This window comes from Zerene cesonia, chromosome 5 (genome assembly GCF_012273895.1).
Source record: "Zerene cesonia ecotype Mississippi chromosome 5, Zerene_cesonia_1.1, whole genome shotgun sequence".
Lineage (NCBI taxonomy): Eukaryota > Metazoa > Arthropoda > Insecta > Lepidoptera > Pieridae > Zerene > Zerene cesonia.
Genome location: NC_052106.1, coordinates 6371067 through 6395127, shown reverse-complemented (window position 1 = coordinate 6395127; position 24061 = coordinate 6371067). Strand labels below are relative to the sequence as shown.

Sequence of the window (24061 nt, the reverse complement as noted above, 5' to 3'; positions counted from 1 at the left end):
ATATTTCCATGTTACTAGGTTAACAATCAGTACCACATGTTACTTCACACCTGTTAGTGACCTTTAGTGACTTATTTCATTGCTATTTTAGCTACATACCGTTAAATTTTGTACGGAAATAAAAACAAGTTTTATAGTGATTTATTTTATTGATATAATATCCTTAATCCTATGTGTGTCTGAACATGTATTTATACTGTATACATATTATTCTTTATACTATTCAGTGTAGAGTACGGGTGGGGTAAGTTATTGAAATAAAACCCAATAATAATTACCTTAGTTTATTGTAACACTAACCAATCACAGATTGTTAACCTTTTGCACTACGTTAATACTACGGCGTTATTTGAGGTTCAAAAACATTCTCTGACATTTCAACATTATTTTCAACATAACTGAGATACACTAAAGTATATCCGTGGTTAATCTATTTAACTCATTAATATATAAGAATTGGACTCATGCAGTATGCGAAATGTTCGCAATAAGCAGTGCAATGCGACTCATTTCTCATTTGTAAATACATTATTATTCGTATCAAACATCGTGAAAAACTATGTACATCAGTCTGTTCGAATAAGATTGTGTGTCTTATTTTTATATAACATTAGAATGCCGTTAACAATCATCAGTATGTTTGGTTTTCTATAGACACAAGTCTTCTAAGAGATTATCCAACTAAAATATTTAATGTGTTCAAATCAAACAGACATTATTAAATCAAATACACTGCTAGCAATAAGATCGGCAAAATAAACTTTCAAAATTAACCTAAAATCTTACTTTCTTCACTTATGTTTCTTCTTTTTTTAGATTTAACTAAATGTGTTTATAATTTTAAGTGCAAATATCAATACTCTATGAAAAACATAAGAATAAAGTTAACAATAATCTAATGTCTGAAAACACACAATCTTTAATATTAATTCGACAATAACCTACATAAGCCCCAGCGCTAGCTGACTAACTAAAGAAATAAACAGACTTCAGTACACTTTTAATGTCGAAATCTCCCTTTTCTGGAACCTTCTTTAGCAGTGAGTTCACTCGTTTCTTGTTTGAAGCACCAACAGATCCGTCCTGTAATTCCCTGTGAATAATTTTCATATTAATATCGTAATTATTGTTTCAGAAGATTCAACAAGTAAATTAATACCACAAATATATAAAAATAGCAGAATACGAAAAACATTTTGACTTAAATATTATAAAGGTTAAGACATTTGGATGTTTGATAATTGTTTTTAACTAGCTGTGCCGTGCGGTTCCATCCGCGGACGGACCCTTCAGGCAAAAACAGATATTTCATTAGCTCATGTGTTCCTCTGGTACAAATGCTACATCAGTACCAAGTATCATCGAAATGCGTTCAGTGATATTGCGTGAAAAAGTAACCAATATACATACATAAGTACATACAGTCATCATCACACACACATTCGCATTTATTTATAATAATAAACAATTACATATATACTTACTCTTCTGCGTAACTGTACGTCTTCACCATAAAGTCCGACAGATTTTCCAATATCGGTTGCGAGTGCAGAGCGACAAACTGCTCACGGCATATCTGTAAACAACAAATGAAAGAATATACTGGTTAATTACTGTGTTTCGTTCGGTGAGTGGGGGAGCCGGATGCCCATTCCCTTTTCCAGTCCCTTTATTTTTTAGTCCCTTTATTCCTCTCGTCAATCCTCTCTTAATCCCTTTCCAATTTAAAGTCGGCAATCCATTTGTAGGCGACTAAATTCAGCAATCGAACTTACGCCTCTCCAAATGTTCATGGGCGATGATTACTGATGGTAACGCTTACCATCAGGCAACCCACCAGCTCTAATACCGACGATGACATATTTATTGTATTTTTTTTTCACAATAAACATTTTTTTTTAACAATCACAGTGTTTCGCACCTCGTTCATCCGGTCCACGGTGTCGGGGTGCGTCCAGAAGCAGTCGTGCACCGACACGAAGGTGACGGCGGCCGCCTCGCAGTGCAGCCCCGTCAGCATCATGTGCGACGAGTCCAGCGAGTGGATGAAGTTCGGCGGGAACGCGTTGCGCTGCTTCATCGTGCACGGCCGCCTTTGGGGAAGACATGTTGTATCAGTCACGTACGTGGTCTGCTCCCACGTATGTATATATTATGTGGGTGTCGAGCACGCATCGACATTGGCTACACGCAATTAGACGGGTGAAGCTAATAAAAGCGTATCAAATAAGATCAAATATCGTATATTTATATATATTAATAATATTTTTTTAAATATTTTTTATTGTAATGTACTAGCGGTTCGCTGCGGCTTCGCCTGAGGTATATATACAGTAGTACTTCGTATATATACAGTCTAAAGCGTTCCTCAAGAAATGGGCTTTCTGAAACTGAAAGAATTTTTCAAAACGGACCTGTAGTTCCAGAGATCAGTGCGTTCGAACGAACAAACAAACAAGCCCTTCAACCTTATAATATTAGTACAGATAATAGGGAGATATGCGATGTCTCACTGCAGCAGGTCGGGCGGCGCGGCGGCGGGCGCGGCGCGGCGGAAGTAGGGCTGCAGCACGGGCAGGCCCAGCGGCGTCACCCACTGCACGCTCTCGCCGCACACGCCCGATATCAGCCTGCAAGTACGTATTTAACCACATTCTATATTTTTACACAAACACATCACCGATTCCTTCTATTACGGGTTGCAACTACTTTAATTCAATAATAAAATTGAATTTTAAATTTCACTTATAAGCTACTTTCTCTCCGAATTATTGATTGCATTTCAAAAGATCTATTCAATGTTTCTTGACTAGCAAAAAATATTTTTATCCCCTAATAACCATAAAAAGAAATAAACTTACTTGGCACAATCCGTGAACCAATCCTGGATGAGTTTAGTGGACGTGAACATTTCGCGCAAACTGTCGAACGTTTTCGTGGTGAGGTACTGGGAGCACGACCACACGTGCTCCTTTGGGAAATCGTCTATGTCTGCAAGTAGAGAAGTTTATACGTCAATTACGTTATGTCAAATTGCCATATGAGCCTGGTAATAAGAGTTAAAAGTGGAGAGAAAGAGACAGATGGAGTAGTTTAAAAGAAAGGAATTAAATAGCAGTGGAACACAAGCCTTATTTATTGGATTGCAGTAACTTTATAAGAATGTAACGGTGGCCAAGAACTGTAGGCAAATTTAGAACCCTTTCAAGTAAAAATAACATATGGGAATGGGATGGTTGATATTAAGCAGCCATCTAAACATATCCGCTGAAGTAAATATTCAATTTCATATTAATAATTTGAGTTTGAGTTTGTCTTACCCTTCAATTGCTTAGCGATCTGCAGCCTCGCGCCAAACTTGGTGACGCCATACACGGTCGTCATAACAGTTTGTTTGATGACCTTCCTGCGTACAAAGTTCTCAAGGATGATGGCTTGCTTCACTCCCGCTTCGGCGTCCCTCGCTCGCATCGTTTCCACCTGTATATGGGAAAACTCTAGAATATTCGATCGAATTTCGCTTTATAATTTGTTGCAATGTTATGCAAGGAAAAAATCTTATCAGGATCTCACAAAAATAACAAACAATTTAGTATAAGTAGTTACACTATGCATGACGCGCTCACTAATTTACGAATTTACAACCGCAAATGTAATTTGGCCCATACTTTTTCAGCCTATTAGTGTTAACACCAATTTGTGAACCGAAACAAAAAAGAACTATTTTTCTTGAAATTTTTTGATAATTTAAAAAAAAAAATCAAATGTCCCAAAAATGTGTGGAATCAAGGTCAAGGAGCAACCGGTGACCGGCGGGGTGCGACTCACCAGCGCGGCCACCTCGCTGTAGACGTCCTGCGGGCGCGGCAGCGGCGCCAGGTTGACGGCGGCGGCGCCCACCGCGTCGCCGCCCAGCGCCGCGTAGTGCTGCAGCCCGTTGCACGAGCCGTCCTGGTGCACCGGGAAGCTGCACTCGTACTCTGCCAATTACGAAGCACCGACGTCAATTTAGCGCACAATTAAAGCTTCTGTTGTTCTTTATTTATAACCCGGTTCCATTTTGCGTAGCGTACCCAGAGCGTCGCTGTCCTTTTATGGGTATGTATTCAAGTTGTAAAATATTTCCAAAAGCTTACCTTCATGATTGGGAGATCGTACGGCGTTGGCGATTTCGATGCAACAAGCGAGAGTTTGCCAAGGATCCTCAGATTCCTTCCACCATCCCATTCCGTCGAGAGGTCGGTCGGCCGAGTCTAAAATTTTGTCCATTATGCTGTCTGCATACTCCAACCTGAGGTAATGGAACATTTGTCATTATTTAAGAATTAAAAAAAACTGACGTCATTCTTTTTACGCGCCAAATACACCTGACATGTTTGAAAGTGATTTTTAAATTATAGTCATAAAGTTTTTTCACATAAGGCAACACATAAATGGCCGGGCTCGAGGGAGCACCAACGCCATACCTCTCGCGCAGCGTGCTGCGCTTCCGGGCGCCGGTGAGGTTGACGGCGTGCAGCTTGAGCCAGGCGAGGCCGCGCGGGCCGAGCGGGCGCGCGCGGGCCAGCCGCAGCAGCGCGCGCGCCGCGTCCGCGCCCAGCGCCGACACGTGCGGGCCCACCGCGTACACGCGCCCGCGGAAGTCCATGTTGTGCGGCAGCCAGAACATGCGCTCCCTGATGACGAACCAATCCTCATTTATTGATTGAAGGATGGCTTTGATTTTGTTTATACTTATTTTTTTTTTCAAGCTAGATATAACAACCGTGATCGCCATGTGCATGTGATTAGACATTGATTATAATCCGCCACCCCGGCTTCGCCCGTGGTGCATATATAGCCTTGCTCAATAAATGGGCTATCTGACTGAATTTTTCAAATCGGACAAGTAGTTCCTGAGATTAGTGTGTTCAAACAAACAAACAAACTCTGCAGCTTTATAATATTAGTATAGATTGGTGAAATGTGATAATTGTGTAAAATATCAACTTAAAATTAAAAGCTTGTAAACTTAGTGTTATGATCTAAGCTAGAACATTTCAGATTAAACGAATTTATTATTTTTTTGGCAGATAAATACTATTTAATGATATTTTAAATGTTTTTGTAATAATGTACTTTCATGTGTTATATTGTGTATATAAACTCAATAAAATCTTGTAAAAATCACTAAACAAAGACAAAAAAAAAATAGAAAAAAAAATATCGACCATAAACTACAGTACGAACCTCCTCGTAACAAAAATGAATATCCCCCACCTGTAATGATTAGCGAGCGACAGTTTGTACAGCGAGTCGCACCACAGCGAGTGCATGTCCGCGCGCGCGCGGTTGAAGGCGATGCGCCGCTTGTACGCGCTGGCTCCTTCGCTCTCCCCGGGTATATCCGACAGTTTCAGGGAAGACGCCGGCGGTGGAATATCGAGCTTCTTATCGCCACCCGACCTGTAATCAAATTTAGATAAATAAGTCACAATGTCAGATGGGACTTGCCATCTCAAATATGCAATACGTCTCGATTAGGATCACATGCAAAATAATATATAACAATCTTTAGAGGGGTTCATTAAGTTACTAAAAAACAAACAAAAACTTACTTAAAAACCTTCAGCTGTAGGTCCAATATCGATTGATTGATGACCCACGGCACTTCTCCGAGCTGGTTCAAACTGTCCAGTACCGGGTACAGGTCCGCTTGCGGCGCTTCTTCCAGCCGTTTCATTTGACTCATCACATACACGGGCATCCTGCGAATTGTACATTGGTTTATACTTCATACATTTGTTTACTACGTAATAGGTAGTGCGGTAAGATTTGAGAAGTGAAATTGAACAGCACATATAGACATATTTATTAAATGTCTTATGTTGAAGTAAAATGAAAGACCCGAATTTGACTGTTTTTTTTTATTGTCTTTTGTTTCACCATCGGCAATGGAGCTGATGGGTCACCTGGTGGTAAGCGCTACCACCACCCATGAACATTTGGGAGGCGTAACGTCGTTTGCAGACCTCTCCAAATGGATTGCCGATTTCAAATTGGAAAGGGATTAGGAAAGGATTGATTAGAGCAATAAAGGAAAGGAATATGATGGGTATGGGCCTCCGGCTCCCCCACTCACTGAAAGAAACACAGCAGTATGCTATTTCACACCGGTCTTCTGTGGGGGTGTGGTACTTCTCCGGTGCGAGCTGGCCCAATTGGTGGCGAAGCGTGGTCGACTAGCACAATAAGAGCACGTACGCACCTCACGAGCGGCGTGGCGGTGAGCAGGTAGGCGGCGGGCGCGGTGGCCGAGAGCCAGGGCGCGGGCGGCGACACGGTGGGCGCGAGCGCGGCGCGCAGGCGCAGCGCGGCCCGCGCCGCCGCCGCGCACAGCCGCGACAGCACCGGGTGCGGCTTCAGCTCCAGCCGCACGAGCCGGCCCCACGGCCGGTGCACTTTGTACACGGCGGGGAGCTTCTTACTGGAACAATGTGTATTGATTTGTTGATGAGATGGCATACATTATTAAACTATGATATCTCATCAGTGCTAACAATTACATAAGGTGAACTTTCAACTTGATAAAGTAATAAGAAAAAAAATTGTTCCTTATCACCATCAATTGGTGCAAAAATAAAGGGTGCGTTTGCGTTGCGTAACACAATACGTCGTCGGGTCAGCGGGTACGATCCCTGGTTAGAAATATTTATATTTATAAAATCTGATGACGCAGTTTGAGTCTTCATCAAAAACGCCTCGTATATTGCCGCATTTTGCATTCGTTTGGTGCACTAGTGCATTTTTGTTTTTCATATTTTTTTTTGTTTTTGTTGATTTATAAACTGATTTTTTTGTGGTTGAGCGTGAGTGTTTTTATCTTCTTATGTGTGCACAATGCACAATCAAGAGTTAAAATAAAAAATATATGTTTTTTTCATTCATATCCTTGAGTGGTTATTAATCCAATTACTCTAATAAATATAACTCTCGGTTACCAATTGTTTATTTGACAACTTAATTTGATTTAATTTTTAGTTTTATAGCATTGAAATGCTTTCTAAATTAGAAATTTTGAAAGAATAGAAAAAATTTGATCACGAGGCAGGATTCGAACCTGCGTATCTTGCCTAACCGTAGCAACGCCTAGCCTCTCGGCCACCCGTGATCCTGCCACAGTAATCGAATTTCTTCTATTCTTTCGGTTTCATGTGCCTAAGGGGCACCCCACGCCATCTATTGAGATGATTAAGAACCATCACAACCAATACGAAACATTATTTCAATGATTACAATATTGTATCGATGGAACGCGGCCTTTGTTAAATTTAATTTTTAGTTTTATAGCATTGAAATGCTTTATAAATTAGAAATTTTGAAAGAATAGAAAAAATTTGATCACGAGGCAGGATTCGAACCTGCACGCAGGTTAGGCAAGATACGCAGGTTCGAATCCTGCCTCGTGATCAAATTTTTTCTATTCTTTCAAAATTTCTAACTTAATTTGATTTAATTTATTTTTAAATATGATTCATTTTTCTTTACATAAGACTATTTTCTACACCTAAATCTATAATTTCTTGGTGAAATGAGCAGTTTATAAAATAGAACACTTACACCTTGGACTTGGGTTTGAACAAATTGACATCAATCTTGACATCATTAATAATTATATTGTACAGGAACTTTCCAATATTTTGTCGGATCTCCGTAGACCATGGAGTTTCTTCTATATCCTAAAAGGAAATAACACAATACCTTTTAGTTTCAAGATTTAAACGTAATATGTTATGATATTGTATAAAACGTATATATTTCACATTCCGTTTATAAGAAAGAGGTCATCAATGGGAGAGGGAAATTCACATTTTGATAAGAGACCAAAAAACAATAATTTTCAATCCATGGAGCTATTCAAATGAAATAAGTCGTATCTTTCGTAATTCGGTCCTACAAAAAAGGTCATCAACGTCTTGGGAAGAAACCTCCTCAGATATGGAAAAGGGACCAAATAACAACAATTTCCTATAAAAAAATACCCAAAAAGTGTCATGTGTTTGAAAACTCTCGGAGCTATCAAGTAACAAATTACACAATCAAATGGAGAACTTTCTTTGTTTTTAGCAACAATGGTTACCAATTTACTTACTAGGCTAGCCCCCTCCCTATTCTGATGTACAAGTAATTGCCATGCTTGTCTGGAATTGTAGGGCCTCCCGGTATCATCTAAAGGATGTCTTTCTAAGTACCATTTACAATACTTCTCATACACATTCTCAATCTTCTGAAGCACTCCGTTCTTTTTGAATTGCTCTATTTGATACCTGAAAATTTATTTAAAATATATATATATATATATATTTCTACTTATTACATTACATGAAGAAATTAACATTTAATATAATTAAACTACATGTAATATTGAAAAATAATGTAATAATATATAATAAAACAATAGTGTTTATCTTTTATGCCTTACCATTATCATTTATTTATCTATTTATTCATTTATTAACATGTATTTTTTTGTAACAAGTCAACAAGGTTCAAACTTCACACCTTTACATTCCTTATATTAGTTTGGTTTACTCACTTATTATACACTTGCACTCCCAAATCCCTCTGTAACAACTTGAGTGTAGGACTGTATGTCTCACTTCCATCCACCAGCTTTGTGATTTCATTCATTATTATCTCCACAAATTGGTCCACCTAAAAACATCATTTCCTGTACGTTAATGCTGGTCATAATATCCATATGTATACTAATGACAATATATGTGTTTATAGAAATAATTATTAGCAATAATAATAAAGACCCACCTCTAAAACTTTTAAGTATGGATATAATGTGATAGCAGAATGCGATGCATTGCTTCGCGACTTGAGCGTGCTGAGGTTTCGTATAAACGCCTCTTTTATCACTCCGCGCCATTCATTTTCAGCTTCGTTTAGTAACTCGCGCTAAAGTGTACAAAAATAATTTGAGAAATCAATTTTTATTTTATTCAGTTATACAATTGTAAATGGCTTAGGAAATGTAATTGGAAATGAAATATAATAATAATTAGCATAGATATTTAATGAAGAAATATTTCTTTAATGATATTAAAGATTAATGATTTATAAATCTCTTTGTTCCGAATTTGTAGTCTTCAATTTTTTTTGAAAATTATAATCCTTACATAAATAGCCTTACAAAAATAAATTCAATCAATTGAATACATACATAAACTCTGACAGTTGAAGTTTCATCATCCTTGATCGCAATATTTTGCACTTCGATTTCGCCTTTCATTTCCATTGCGATTTGTTCCATTCCCTTTGCTTTCAACTGGTCAAACGTTAGCAATCCATTCACCGGAGATATGAATAAGCCTTTCCTATTCTCTACGTTGTTTAACTTTAATTTTTCCATTAGAGGACAATTATAATCTAGTTCTGGAGGAGTATATATAGGTTCGAAGTGTGGTTCAATTCTACGGATAGCGCCAAGCACTGTTTCACGTTGGTCGAATAGGAACTTGGATTTGTCCAGGAGATCGTTTAGTTGAATGCCCTACAAGAAACATATGAAGGCTTTTAAATTTTTTCTTACAGATTAAAAAATGATTTGTAAATAGTAATGCCATAGAGAGATTAAGGTTAATAAAAAAAGTTACAATGATATTTCGAAATGTAGTCATGAATTTTATCAATGATTTCCTAATTAACTTTTTACAGTAATTCTAATAAGAAGGGAAAGGGGAGACAATTATAATTTTTGCATCTATTTAATATCAAAGATTGAATTAATTACCTTTTCTTCCATCAATTGGCGGTAGAAGTTTAATACTGTTATCTTGTCCACTTTGTGGCTCCGCTCCACACACTCGAATATAGCCGCAAACGTTTGCGCATTAACATTGATACCGTCACTCAGCATGTTTGACAATAATTCCTTGGCATTTTCTAACTGTCCCTTTAAGAAAGATTTAATTTTTTGACCACAATCTTATTTGAAAAGGGAAACTTTTAAACAACTGCATTATAGCAATTGTTAATGTCATAATTATTAAATAAGTACATAAGACCCATCTAGTTGTTCTATAAAATCATGTATTTAACACCTTTAATACAAAGCTAGCTAGATTAATACAGAGCTAGATGGCGGGACGAGCTAGATACTTATTGCAAAGATTGGCTCAGAATTTCTCTCAATAGGGAGATGTGGACTGAGTGAAGAGAGGCCTTTGCCCAGCAGTGGGACAGTCATGGCTGATAAAAAAAAAAATACAAAGTATGATGAGGTAATTACCACAGAAGCATATCCATGTAACATTGTGTTGTATATTTTAACATTTTTGACTGGTGGATGAGTAGTATTCTTTAAACTTCTTTGTCTATAGTACTTCAAGACACGATCTCCCTGAAAAAGGATATTATGTTACAGTACTTTGTAAGTGATTATAATTATTGTTATAACATTAACTAATTATATTATGCTCATACATCCTTTAAAAGCATACCATAATTTGTTAATTTTATTTTTTTTATATGAAATGGCTATATTTATTATTCACTATAAAAAATGCATTTTACAAATAGGAAGTAAATCTGTATCTTTAAAAACAGGATTATCAACATATACTCGAATGTGTGCCAATGCTTATCAGTATAAGTCAAGAAACTGACAATGATAAGAGATGAATATATGGGACATATTCCAATATTAGAAAAAACTTGTTTAATTTAGTTCATATTAACAAACTCTTTAATGAAAAAGCATGTGATTGGTACTATATAAACTTTTGTACAAACATAGATTATAGCGTTAGTTATTACAAATTTTTATAACATTAATGGGGCTACCTATTGCACATAGGTATTTTAAGCTACATTTGTTTTATTTCATTTAGTACATTCCGAACAGAGTTATGTAACATTACCTCAGAAACCATATTAAGAGAGCAGAGTAACTGTATATGTGCAGCCAGAGTCCGCTGCAGGGCTTCCTCTTTGCCCCGCCTCTCCAAATCTTGTTTATCTGACTTCATGTTAACCTCTTGCGCCACTCGACGCTTTTCTCGCATTTTCTTCCGTTTGTCATTCATTGCCTTTTTTCTGTAAATGAAACGATCATAAATATGTATTGTATCAATTTGTTTAAATTATTTTTGCCATTTTAAGGTACTTTATTTCAGTTCTATATCTCCACAATCATTTTATTAATTTCATAATACAGGATCTAATTAAAAAAGACAAAAATAATTTGTATGTAAAATAACTTACGCTTTTTTGATATTGAGGTTATGTTTCATTTTATTTTCTAATTCAATTTGGTCATCTCTGTTTACAATAATTTCACCATTCAAGCAGGGGTCATCGCATATATCTTCCAGGAGTGGCTGTGATAAACCTTGCATTCTGTTTAAAAAATATATATATTTATGTAACAATTAATATAAGAAAATATAACAATATTATATATTTAAACTTTTAATGTTAATATAGCAGATGATAATTGATTATGGCTGATTTCATTTTTACCAGTTATTTATGTAACTTGAGTATATTTTTAAGGAGTGTTAGTTAGAACATAACTTACTTAAACATTATTTATTTATTTATTTATTAAAACCTCAAATGTCTTTACAGGAGGAACCCAATACGATATTGACTTAATCTAATTATGTACAAAGTAATACTAAAAAAATTTACAAACTAAAAAACTATTTAAAAACATAAAATTTTATATTATATACATACTCATTATCTGGTTAAAATGCTGCCAGGAATTGAAATTTTGGTGTTGAGTTACACAAGAGAAGTTGTATTTGGCACTTTCGTTTAAACACTTTCCCAACATTGCTATTTGCTAACATCATATTATAACACTCTTTTTCAAAAGGTGTATTCTAACAGTATTATACCAGATAATAAGTATGTTTTAGGAACTTATGTTAAGCATTTGAACCTAGTTAATAACATAAATTTGAGGTTGCCATACTTATAAAACAATGCAACAGAAATAAGCTCACTCCTAAGATAATTATACTTACTGTAAACTTGAGAAATGGGTCATTAATTCATGGTCATAATCATCCAAATTACTATTATCCACAAAAAGCTCACGAAATACTGCATGTGGACTCTTTGGTAAAGGTTTTTTATCAGAAGCACTAAATGGCATATCTAAATCTAACTCTTGGGTTAAACCTTCATTAATAGCATATCTAAGGTCCTTCAATCTTTGATCATATAAAGTGGCCTTTCGAAAATCATAATAACTCTGTTTCACTATATCTATGTGTTGTTTAGTTTTAAATCTATTTTCAATGGATGAAATTTGATGACTGGTAAATATGAGAGCACATTTGTCATCTTCCAGCTTTATTTCAGAGGTATTTTTGTTTAAAATCTTTTTCTTTACACTTTCAAGGAGTTCAGGATCTATTTCGATGTTGCTAGTCTTTTTTAAAGGTTTTGTGAGTTGATGTAGTTCTCCTAGAGATACCGGACTAGACGCTAATTTGGAAAGATGGGAAGCATGCAGTTTGCTTATTGACACCTTGGATTCCATCATAGTCCCATGATTTACTGTAAAATGTAAAATACAATTAGCTTGACCTCTAATAGCAAAATTTAAATAACCTTAGCTATATCAAGATAATTCACCTTCTAGCAGCTCTCCATATTTTTTGTAACCTTTATGCTTTACTTTCTTCTTTTGTGACCTGAGAGCACTAGCTGTTTTTGTTGATTGATGCCTCGCAGAAAAAAGGTTTTCTAGAAATAAACAAATGTTATGCAACACGGTAATTAGGTTATGTTTATATTTATTATAATAAATATTGGGCATTAAAAGCATTTTCATAAAAATTTAAAACTAAATATTTTATACATTACAAAAAGAAATACCTGCTAGATAGCTTGTTTGCAGAATTTTCCGACAAAAAGAACATTTTATTTCCGTAATTGAAGCGTTTTTCAAAACAACATTGGATGGTGAATTGAAGCCGTGAAGATTATTGTAATATAAATTCCGAGCCGATAGTATTCGGTGCATTTTCTATAATTCAACATCACATAGCACATCTAAAAATAAAAACATTTGGAATAGCATGCCGAAATCTATAAAACACGTGAAATCGAAATCACACAATTTAAATGACACTGACATTTTTGACAATAGTCAAAAATCCAACCTGACAAATGACATTTTCTAGAGATGTATTTTGCCAATTGCCATAATATGGACAAAATAGAGTAGTAACTACAAACAGGAGACTCATTCATAGAAGGTATGAATTTACGAGTAGACGGAACAATATTTTTGACGAACCTAAGCTAACTATCACCATCAACACCAGCCCCTAACCAAACCAAATTTAGGTTTTGGACCTTTTTTTTAAAACTATACAAAAATCGCACCCCCTGATCAAGTAGGTACTTGAGCAATGCTCCGTTGATTTAATATGCCACGGACACGGAGGGGGTAAGGATTCAGCTGGACTCTCTTGGCCTGATTTCTCATAGGTGAGACCGCGGCAGACCCATAAGCCATGGTAATCGTCGTATCTGATGAAGTCTGCAGGAGCCTGATGTCGATTGTTCGATTTATCGAAGTCGGTAATTTCAAAGGCACGGCGCGATGGTGTAATTCGCGGCCTGTAGGGCGCGTCTCTTTTTTATAGAATATGAATGCTATGCAATTAAGGAACACATTTTAAGTATGTTAAGTCCATTGAAGACTGAATGATTAACTAAAAGATCCTGTGAGAATAATAACAGTAAATTTGAAATTGCACATTCCATCATCGCACGACTGATGCAGTTTAGTAAACAACTTGTGCTCCGCCACTGCTTCGCCGGCCAAATACAAGATTGAATTAAATTTTTGAAATCGGTAAGTAGACAAACGGTTCAGTTATATGTTATACCTATGTAGTTGGTATGGAAGAAAATTCCATAATATTTAAGCTAATAAGTATGATTTTTTTTAAATTATCTGTGTTCAATAGGTTGTGTTTTTTTATATAATCTTTCCTTGTCAGTTTCACAACTCTATTGTTGTCAAAATAATGTTTGTTCCAAGTTCCAGCAATAAATTGATGCGAAAATTTACTTTTTTAAGTAAATGAAGCAATAAACATTGGGACTGTGTGGATTTAATTATCATATTTATAAACCTTTTTCTTTTATTGTTACTCTGCATATTATTGTAAATGGATGAAAAAACGTTTGTGTGTAAGTGAATGTTTTTTTCATTTATTACGTTTGTAATTGTACTTTATTGATATTCCAACGATCAATACATCGTTTCAGGGACTCCGGAGCTAACCCTGAAACTTTTTGAGCTACGATTTGAACATGAGTGGCTGTTTAAGAAAAAAAAACAACCTTGGCTGTAAGATTGTTGTTATTATTTGCATAAGATTTCCGAGTAATTCGCTATCGAGCAAAAGGCCATATATTTCTTGCATAATTTACAAATGTACGATACAGTGATTACTGATGAATATTAATAAATATATAGTATAAAATAATAAGATCCAAGCTGAAGCTATTGTCAATTAGAAACTACTTATAAATAACATAACGATTAATGTTGCTGATGAATTATTCATTATTTCAGACAATTTCGTAATATATTAATCAAGAATGGATTTCCCCAAGAAATTACCCTAAACCATGTTAGAAAAAAGTGGTCATACACATATGATGTAAGTATACTGTTGCATCTTTAGTTTTTGCTTTAATAAATAAAATACTTAATGTTATAATAAATTAATAAAGAACAATATCATTTGTGAAAACATAACTATCTTAAACTTTATTATTTCTCATATGATTGAAATAGGATTAGGAATGCCAATGACATTTTGTTCCAAATATTGTCATAAATTCTTTTGGATAAAATGTCATTGCTTTAAATTATTTATATTATAGGAATTAATAGCAGGTCACAATAGAGCAATCTTATTCTTAGTTGAATTGTATAGTACTCAAGTTTAGTAAACTCAATTTTATAAATGTTTTAAAAAAAAGACATGGAGGCCTTTATCCAATATCCAATTTACTTGAAATAATTTTTGCAAAATTTTATCTGAAAGAGTATGTAATAAAAATAAAAATATTTTTCCACTGCCAAATTTGAGAATTTCAAACTAGTCTGTAACAAACCAACCAAATAAGCATTTAAAAACTTCATATAACAAAAATAGGAGATTAACTGTAATTGGATATAAAAATATAACAACATCCACAGAAAATTTCATATGATTATTCTTTGTTAGGTTTCCAAACATTATTTTTTTTATTTTAATAATTTCATTAATTAATTAAATTACATTTTTTCCATATAAGAGTTCAAAATAACAGATTTATGTGTGAATTTGTCTTTTTCAGGCTTATAAAGTAGCAAAGAGAGTTAAAAATAAGGAATGGAAATATTATAAGTTATTTGATAAGCATTTTGGTAAGACCAAAGTCTTAGATAAGTATGAATCTTGTAAGTATATTTTTACTTTTTTTTGAAGAAATTCTTTGTTCCTCTCATTGCAGTTACATATATTTTGTGTAGAATTTTAAATAGCTTATTCCTTGAATCTTTGAGAATAATTGAAACTTATGGTTTTATCATGCTCATTCAATGACTAACGAGGCTGTGCCGCAACAAACAGTTTGTTTATAATGTAACGATAGACAGACTTTTAGTTATAAACCTTACTTTCTATCTTATAAAGGAACAAAATTATTAAAATGGACACTTAATATGATCTTCACAAATGTGCACACATGTGTAAACATAGCAACTTTATCTTAGAGAAATAGTAGCATAACCTCTTAAATTAAATTGTTTAAAAAAAACTTATTTACCATATAAATGTATGTTTTATAAGTAAATGTTGGATTTCTAGGGAGTGATGAATGGCGATTGAAACTGATCATCTGTATAACGGAGGCAAGGCAAATGAAGTTTGATAATTATAATATGTGGAGGTGAGAATGATGATTCTGATATCTGCACTGATACATCTCACTAATCCAAAGGATTCTTCCAAATACTTGTTTATTCAAGTAAAGTTTTAGAAGTTTTCATAAATAGTAATTCTTTAAAACCACTATTTCGAAAGGTTGCTTCTATGGTGAAGAATCAGCTAAAAACTTGTTTGTTACTTTTTAAAGATATGTAACATTACACATACAATAAAGCAGAATTTAAATTAATTGGCTGCTAACAAATGTCTATTTGTTGATGATGGAATTATACATACAATTTATAAAAAGAGTGCATTTTTATTACCTTTAAATTTGTTTTTTTTTTTTTTGAACATGTTAATGCAATCTGTTAAATTTATTTACTGATTTAAATGATTTAACACTAACATAGTTACATGATGAGGAATTTTGTTATGAAAGTAAATAACTTAAAAGAGTTACGAATTTTACTAATAAGGTGAAAAGTTGAAACCTATTTTTGTTAATTATTGAAATCTGTTTGTAACATGATTCTATTTATATTTCAAACAGAACTGTGGAACATGCAATGAGGTGTCAAGACTTACCGTTGGATTGCTGTGTACAAGACATGAAAGGGCTCTGGCATCATATAAAAATGACATTCAATGTAAGGTTTTATATATTTCCTTTTTTTAGGATTGATATGGTTGTTATAGGAAAATAGCCATGTATGTCTATTGAAATAAAATAGCATACTCAATATCTCATATTATCATAGTGAGTTACATCCAACCAATCTACTAGATACACAATCCTATTCAAAAAAAAAAACTATCCTTAAATATGTTGTAAATTTCTAGTCGAAAAAACAAACATTTAAGCAAAATAAAGCTTATAAGAATTATTTAAATAATGGTGTATTCACAAAATTCACTAAAAGCAATAAATTTTAACGATTGAAAACAATATAAATCCAAGATAAATTCGAACTTAATTGCACAATTTAAAGTCGGATTAAAACACCAGGACCATTTAGGTAACTGATTGTGAATCTAGTTCTTATGGATCAAAGTGGCTGCACTAAGACATAATACATTGTCATACAATTTTTTTTTATATTCCAATTTTCTAAATTATGACCTACTCAATTCAAAACATGTATGTAAGAATTTGAAATGGAACACATTACATTTACACTGAAAACCATCAGCTATATAATGTAAATTATATTTATAATCCACAGAGAAAGCATAGATTAAAAATAAAAAGGGGTGAAGAAGTGTGTGAATGGCCATTATATGAACAAATGCTGGAATACTATAAAAAAGTAGATCCTACCTACGTGGAGCGTCTGGAGACGATGCCTGCTAAAGAATTGTTAAATTCTGGCATAAGTAGAGGAGAATATAAAAGAAAAATGATTAAGAAAACTGAAGAATCGGAATTTCAATGTATGTATTGAAAAAATATTTTCTACAAATAATGTTACTAAACATCCTGGGGAAGTAACACTTCACATTCTAAAATGTGACAAAAATTTTCAAAAACAAACTACATACTTATCCTCTGATCGTAACTTTAATTTTCAGGGTCTAAAGATATAACGGAATCTTTTATTCAAATAAGACTTCAAAACGATTGGATTTTTAGAGAGCAAAAATGGGCTTGGAAGTATGTATTTAAATCCTTATTAGTAACTTAATAAAATTAATGTACTTTCTTAATTTTACGCGTCTTTTTATACACAATTAAGTTGTAATATTAATTCGTCATCATTAAAGACTGAAATATACAAACATTTATTTTATATTCAATTTTATTTAAGTTTTCTAACTCCTTAAGTATTTAACATTGGACCTTTCAACAGTAAAATGCGGTCGTTGCTCGTAGAAGAAAATGGATTTCCGAATATTATAACCAGTAGGGATCTGTCTAGGAAGTGGGCCTGCACATTTGCAGTAAGTATATCTATACTAATACATAAAGCTTAAAAATTTGTTTCAATGTGCCAATGTCTTCAAAAAATATTTAGAATATGTACTAAGATGAGAAATTTTAGGTGTATGAACTCGATCTAAACACATAAAATTTAAAGAGTGACGTCACAGAGGTTGAAAAACAACAGCATCGAAGCAGCAATGAGGAATATTTCAAAATAGGCTTCTTTTTCCTTTTGAGAGCTTCCGCCGCGTGCGCTGCTTAAACAGTTAAAGTTTCTTAAATATCATTTATGTTATTGTTCCTCTTTGAAATTTCCAATAAGTCACATCACTAGCTTTGACATGAGAGTTTATTATTATCCAGATAAGGTTTTTTATTGATTAAATTACAACTTCGTATAAAGCAAAGCCGTTTCCCGCGTCTGTTCCTATGTTTGTATGTATGTATGTATGCTTAGAACTTTAAAATATTAATGGGACGATTCAAAATCAAAGTTTATATGTATAATAACATCTATTAAACTACATAGAATTTAACGTGTGCGACGCTGCGCAAAAGCTAGTAGTTTATAGAAGTAGTGTAGAGTAGTAGTATAGAGTAGAAGAACCCTTTAGTGAATTAGTCTAATACAATTATATTTGACTATTTTTTTTTAATATTAACCCCTCTTCTTTGCAGGATTATCAAAAGGCGAAGGCAACAAATAACAAATCCTGGCTGTACTATTCTCTGTTCGAGTTGTATCTGGGGGAAGGGAGTCTTAGTTTAAACCCACTCATTGGATGTAAGTTATTTACACTCAATTAGTTTGTATAGTTGTTAGTTAGTTTGTATAATAAGTAGGAGAAAGTATTGAGAGATTTAATGTAAAAAAATGCGTGTTGTATCCACGTTAATACTAGGTAGAGTCTACGGCTTCACCTGTCTGTCTGTCTGTCTGTCCATCTGCCACTAAGCTGGATATTGTGAACCTTGATTGTTCTGGTTTCTGATAGTTTAGAAATTTTCACAGATGATGTATTTTGTTGTCACGATATTATATATTATATAATAACAAATAAAAAAATCGACGTATAGTGGCAGTTGTTGCGGTCATAAATTGGAAATATGTCTTTTTTTTTCACTTATATATCTTATTTGTATGAAAGCCTTTGTGTAGCAAGTGCATCTCGCAATTGACCATTTTTTTGCAAGTTACCTACCCTAGATCCCTCATTAATTGTAAATTTACATTATTTTTAGGGCAGGAGGAATGGATAATGAATTTGATAAAAATAAGGTCAGACTTAGATCCCGTATTTGCAGTGGATGCAAAACAAGAAAATAATGCATGGAGGTAATTACTTTGTTGTATAAAAAAAGAGTTAATAATTTTGCCACACTATAAATATTATTTTCAATAGAAATTAAATAAAAAAAACATTTCAAATAGAGAAAAGAGTAAACATATTAGAATATCACCATCAGTAACGGACTCATTTCTAATTAAAAAAAACTTTTTCACCTTTTTCTTTTTCAGATTTCACATTTTATCTCTCTGTCCATTTTATACTTAATTATACTTTTCCTATTACGAAATATTCGATTTTATATTTATACTTAACGTGTATAAATTTTCTTTCTTTCTTTTCTGTCCCAAAAAAATCTTATTCTCAAGCTTGCTCCATAAGTAAACATTTCAAGTAACTTATATAATTTGAATAAATATTGAGTATTATAAGAAATAAATTTGTTAACAGGGAGGTAGAGAAAGGACTGAGAAGTGTCGGATTACCCCTTGATCACAGTTTACTTGACTTGCCGGAGATTTGGACCCATTTACTTAAATCGTTCAGAGTAAGTAATTCTCTAACAAAAAATGTTCCATATTTTCCTTTTCTTTTTCTTATTTGCTTCAATATAATGTTATAATTTTCTTTTAAATAATATATAGGTATTAAGGCACTTTTAAAATTTTCAACTGTTGTTCTAATGTGGTTTAACGATCTTTTCAAAGAAAATAAATGCTTTTTGATGATGATTAAAATGATTTTTTGATAATTTTTTCATACAGAATAACATTTATTTCCCATATTGCAGTGGAAACAAAAATTCCTAAATAAAGGTATACTAAACGAAGACTGGCCGTACTATAACGCAATAGCGAGCTATATACAAGCTCACGAGAAGATAAAGGAGAAACAAGAAACCGATTTCGACTACAGGGACGATGACTTCGAGGATGATATGAAATTAATTGACGTTAAGAAGTTAATAAAACCGAAATGTGAATATTTGGATATAAATATGTGTCGGTCGTGCTCTAATGAGGAAGGTTGTGTGGATCTATTTGAACAGTGTGATGAAGATGGCGTGAACTTAGCTGCCAAGTTACGGCTCATTGGTGGAATTGAGGTATATTTATATATAAGAATAAAAAATTTCTATGATAACGGTGATTTCGGTATAGTTTGTATTTTGCCATCTTCTTTTATATTAGTTGAGGCTTATTGACCTTTCAAGGTCTATTTATATCGTATAAATTGATGTCATTAAAAGCAATGTGTATCGTTCTTACTTAAGATAATACTTATTTGCAATACTATTTCTGATCCTTCCAGTCAGTTGGTTCATCTAATAATGAGAACAATTTTGGAGTGTTTAAATATTTTTATACCTACTTAATATATATTAAGTTCCGTAATGTGTGTTACTATTTGTTACAGGTGGATCAAAGCGATACCTTACCTCATAGTATATGCCTGCATTGTGTGCAAGAATTGGAAACTGCGTACAAATTTAGACGGAAATGTCAGGACGTAGATAAGGAAATGCGAGGAAAAGTCGAAAAGACTGTTAAAATCGAAATATCCTTAGAGAGCAATATTGAAAATAACAATGACGATTACGACGACACACTCAACGATATAGAATTCGACGTGCCAGTTATAAACGAGAACGCACGCGACAAACTGAAGCCGGCGAACAAAGACAAAACGATGAAAATAAAGAAAAAGTATCCAAAGTATCATTATTGGAAGGTGTGTGAGGTGTGCGGTAAAAACACGCGCAACCTCGTCAGCCACCTCGACTCGCACGCTACGGAGAAGCTGTACTCTTGCGAGATATGCAACAAGAAGTTTAAGTTCAAAAGTGGGCTCATTATACACAAAGCTGTTCACGACCCGACGCCGAAGAAGACGTGCGAAGTATGCGGAAAGACGTTCCATATTTTGGCGCAGTATCGCCGCCATTTCCAATATCACGCGAACGAGAGGAAGTTCGAGTGCGAAACGTGCGGGAAGAGGTTCAACACGGCTGACATTTTGCGTGTTCACGCGCGATCGCATACGGACGAGCGGCCATTTTCTTGTCCGGATTGCGGGAAGTCGTTCCGTACTGCGGGTTGTGTAAGTCGGCACAGGCGAATCGTGCACCACATACGTAAACATAAGATTAAGGGCCAAGAATGAATGCAATATTACTTGTCGTTATCTAGTGTGTAAGGAGTAAGGACATTTGTTATCGTGAATTTTGTATAAAAATTTTATCATATTATTTGGTGTTTTATTTGAACTTGAAGATGCAAAAACTTTTTTAAATACTGTGAAATACTGAAATACTTCTTATTTTGTACATAGCTAAAGATTGATGATTTTTTTTTTTATAAAATTTGTGTTCTCTTAAATTAGGAAGTATTTAATATTTCAGTTATCCTCAGACTTTTGATATTTGATAGATCATAACCATATTTAAACGCAGAACGGCGAACGAACGGCTGACACGAGTTTATTTGACAGACGTTTAAAGTGAAGGTACCTAATCGTAGGCTGTACAGTACATTGTCACTCTCTCTAGGCTTCAAATTTTAATAGAGCAAACTCTAGACCTATTCGCCGATTACGTGAGATCACCCGCACACACACAATTCAACGCTTTCAATATTGTTACCCCATAGCATCCCGTTATAACCAATGTCTCACAAAAGTGGCCCTAGAACCGACCCCTGTGGAACAAAGTATGTGCTCCCCCCTCCCATTCCTCGATACTGGACACACCTCTCGGAGAGAAACCGCAATGTCAAAGTTACGTCAAGCTATTACCTGCTCTACAACATTCTTGACACGCTAGATAGCGTGGATAGTGCAACAAGTTAACCAAACTGGCAGTCAGCACCTTCCAAGACAATCAAGCTCAATCATCCAACTCGCAATAACACGCTCGAACAAGGTGTTAATGTCATCCAACAACATTTTTGGACGATATCGAAGCTGAGTCAGTCCTCTTACTTACTGTAACGTTGAGCAGAGCTAATTTATACCAAATAAGGTTCATTTCATCTAAGGCGTTGGTTTTACGCAGTCTCTGTAACAGATATTTTAATGTTAGAGGTCATGTTATGGTTATGTCAAAGTCACGATTTACCCGGGAAAAACCACCTAAGATTTATATTTTATCGAGCTGTAATTATTGTCTACAACATAAACAAAAGGGTACTAAATTTATAAATCTGAACAATTTATACGTTTTGTTGAAAGTGATAGACACAGATACTACTATATATTTATAAAACATTCACCAATTTTCAATTGCTGTAATTTTTTTGTTTTTTGCGGAGGCACATAATATGGCCGTGGTAGAGTTGTTTTGGCCGCGCACGTGCCTGTCATAAATTATAAAGTACATTTAATAAATTTTCAAAAGAATCGTGTAAAAATAAAAATGTGAGCCTGAAATACTACCTACCTATCTATCGTTAAGTATCTTACCTAATAGAAAATTACAAATAAATTGATTTATATGTAATTGTTGTTTAGTCGGTACTTGACCCGGTTATCTAAGAGTTGATTTATTAAATTTTTTATCTTGGTCTTGTTTGTTTTTAAACGTGCCTTAGTGTCATAGACAAGTACCAACTACATATTAACGGTGGGTATTTCCAATTCGATATTTCGTAATTCTACAGAACGATTAAATATGACTTTCAATTAAGATCTGACTCTCCGCTTATATCAATAGGAGTGAACTTGAGGCACAGATGACATAATGCTATAACTTGAGGTATTGTGGTTGAGCGAATACTTTGAATACTCGGTGGATATATCATCTGCGAAATTGACTAGTCTTTATCAAGATTGACCACTGTAGCCGAAAATCGATGTATTAAGTATACAATTATATTCTTAAAATTTCTATTGGTTTTGGCCGCTTGCTGTCATGTCCATTATAGCCTATTTTATGGCTTTTAAACTGGCAGATAAGCTATCAGGAAGCTTTAAAAACGGCTCTGACATTTATTAATATACGCTTAACGCTTGTTTAAATTTCCACCCGCCTCTAAATCTCTATGCTCTTTGATCTTAAGTGGGAGTTATTTTAAATTAGATACATGCAACATATATTAAAGTATTATTGCAACAAAATTACATCATCTTTAAAAATTTTAACCGTCTTAGTATTACGGATCATGAACACATGAGTACAGCCTGGTGACAGACGTACGGACAGCGAAGTCTAAGTAACAGGGTCCCGTTTTCCACCTGGGTCAAATAAATTACAAGAAATGTTGCATAGATAGGTATATAAGAACAGTAACTAGTATAGATTTGGAATATATGTGCATAAAACGGAAATTTGATGATATACTTCATCACTTAAATTCTCGATGGGCTGCTATAATTTAAATAAATCGATCGTGCAAAAGATTCTTAACCCAATCTATTTACAGTGAAATAGAACATTCAATTTGTACCTAGACTTGGAGAGTGAGAATTAGGTCTGAATTCCAAGAATGGTACGAAGCATGTTTCTTTTCATAAGTTTTAGCAGTGATGAATTTTAAAAAGGTGTCGATTATGAATGGAGACACTCTGAACCAAGAGACGCCTCTAGATGCGTCACCAAAGATAGCGCCCACTATCTAATATTAACTTAACCGAAATATTAAGATCAACGTCCTTTTGCCGTTTTTATCGAAATAAGCATATTTGTTTTATGATCCAATGCCAAATAGACTTGACTTAAAAAGTTTTGTGTGCGATGTCGGTCGTTGGCTTGGTTAGATTTAGATTTTTCGTTTATTTAGCAAATATAGCATAAAGAAACTGTGTTAAATTTAAAGTGTAAATACGTGTATAGTTGCTAAAAGCATTTTTTTTTCTCGTTTTATAAGTTATTGATTATGAACCCACCTTTTTAATAGCTACTATATACA

At 34.1% G+C, this 24061-nt stretch overlaps 2 protein-coding genes across 3 annotated transcripts; one reads left to right on the top strand and one right to left on the bottom strand.

Moving 5' to 3' along the window:
* Positions 1-268: 268 nt before the first annotated feature.
* On the bottom strand, positions 269-13136 carry LOC119840043 (DNA-directed RNA polymerase, mitochondrial). Its single transcript, XM_038366539.1, has 24 exons — positions 12883-13136; positions 12640-12750; positions 12024-12561; positions 11254-11388; positions 10911-11085; positions 10280-10390; positions 9782-9943; positions 9212-9541; positions 8806-8946; positions 8576-8694; positions 8132-8306; positions 7600-7718; positions 6248-6466; positions 5598-5747; positions 5260-5445; positions 4467-4676; positions 4137-4291; positions 3829-3980; positions 3321-3480; positions 2862-2991; positions 2514-2630; positions 1922-2093; positions 1485-1576; positions 269-1093 (listed from the first exon to the last, which is right to left on the bottom strand). Exons 1-24 carry the CDS (start codon positions 13028-13030, stop codon positions 967-969), a joined length of 4134 nt encoding a protein of 1377 aa, XP_038222467.1. The 5' UTR covers positions 13031-13136; the 3' UTR covers positions 269-966.
* Positions 13137-14028: 892 nt separating this feature from the next.
* Positions 14029-21405, top strand: LOC119839906 (zinc finger protein 33B-like). 2 transcript variants are annotated; one of them, XM_038366342.1, is made up of 14 exons: positions 14029-14211; positions 14290-14371; positions 14600-14687; positions 15373-15475; positions 15885-15966; positions 16498-16594; positions 17171-17378; positions 17517-17598; positions 17795-17885; positions 18547-18652; positions 19111-19204; positions 19608-19704; positions 19948-20262; positions 20574-21405. In XM_038366342.1, exons 1-14 carry the CDS (start codon positions 14190-14192, stop codon positions 21318-21320), a joined length of 2214 nt encoding a protein of 737 aa, XP_038222270.1. In that variant the 5' UTR covers positions 14029-14189; the 3' UTR covers positions 21321-21405. The 2 variants fall into 2 exon arrangements, with proteins under 2 accessions (XP_038222270.1, XP_038222271.1); XM_038366343.1 differs by lacking the exons at positions 14029-14211; positions 14290-14371 and adding an exon at positions 14402-14458.
* The last annotated feature ends 2656 nt before the right edge of the window (positions 21406-24061 follow it).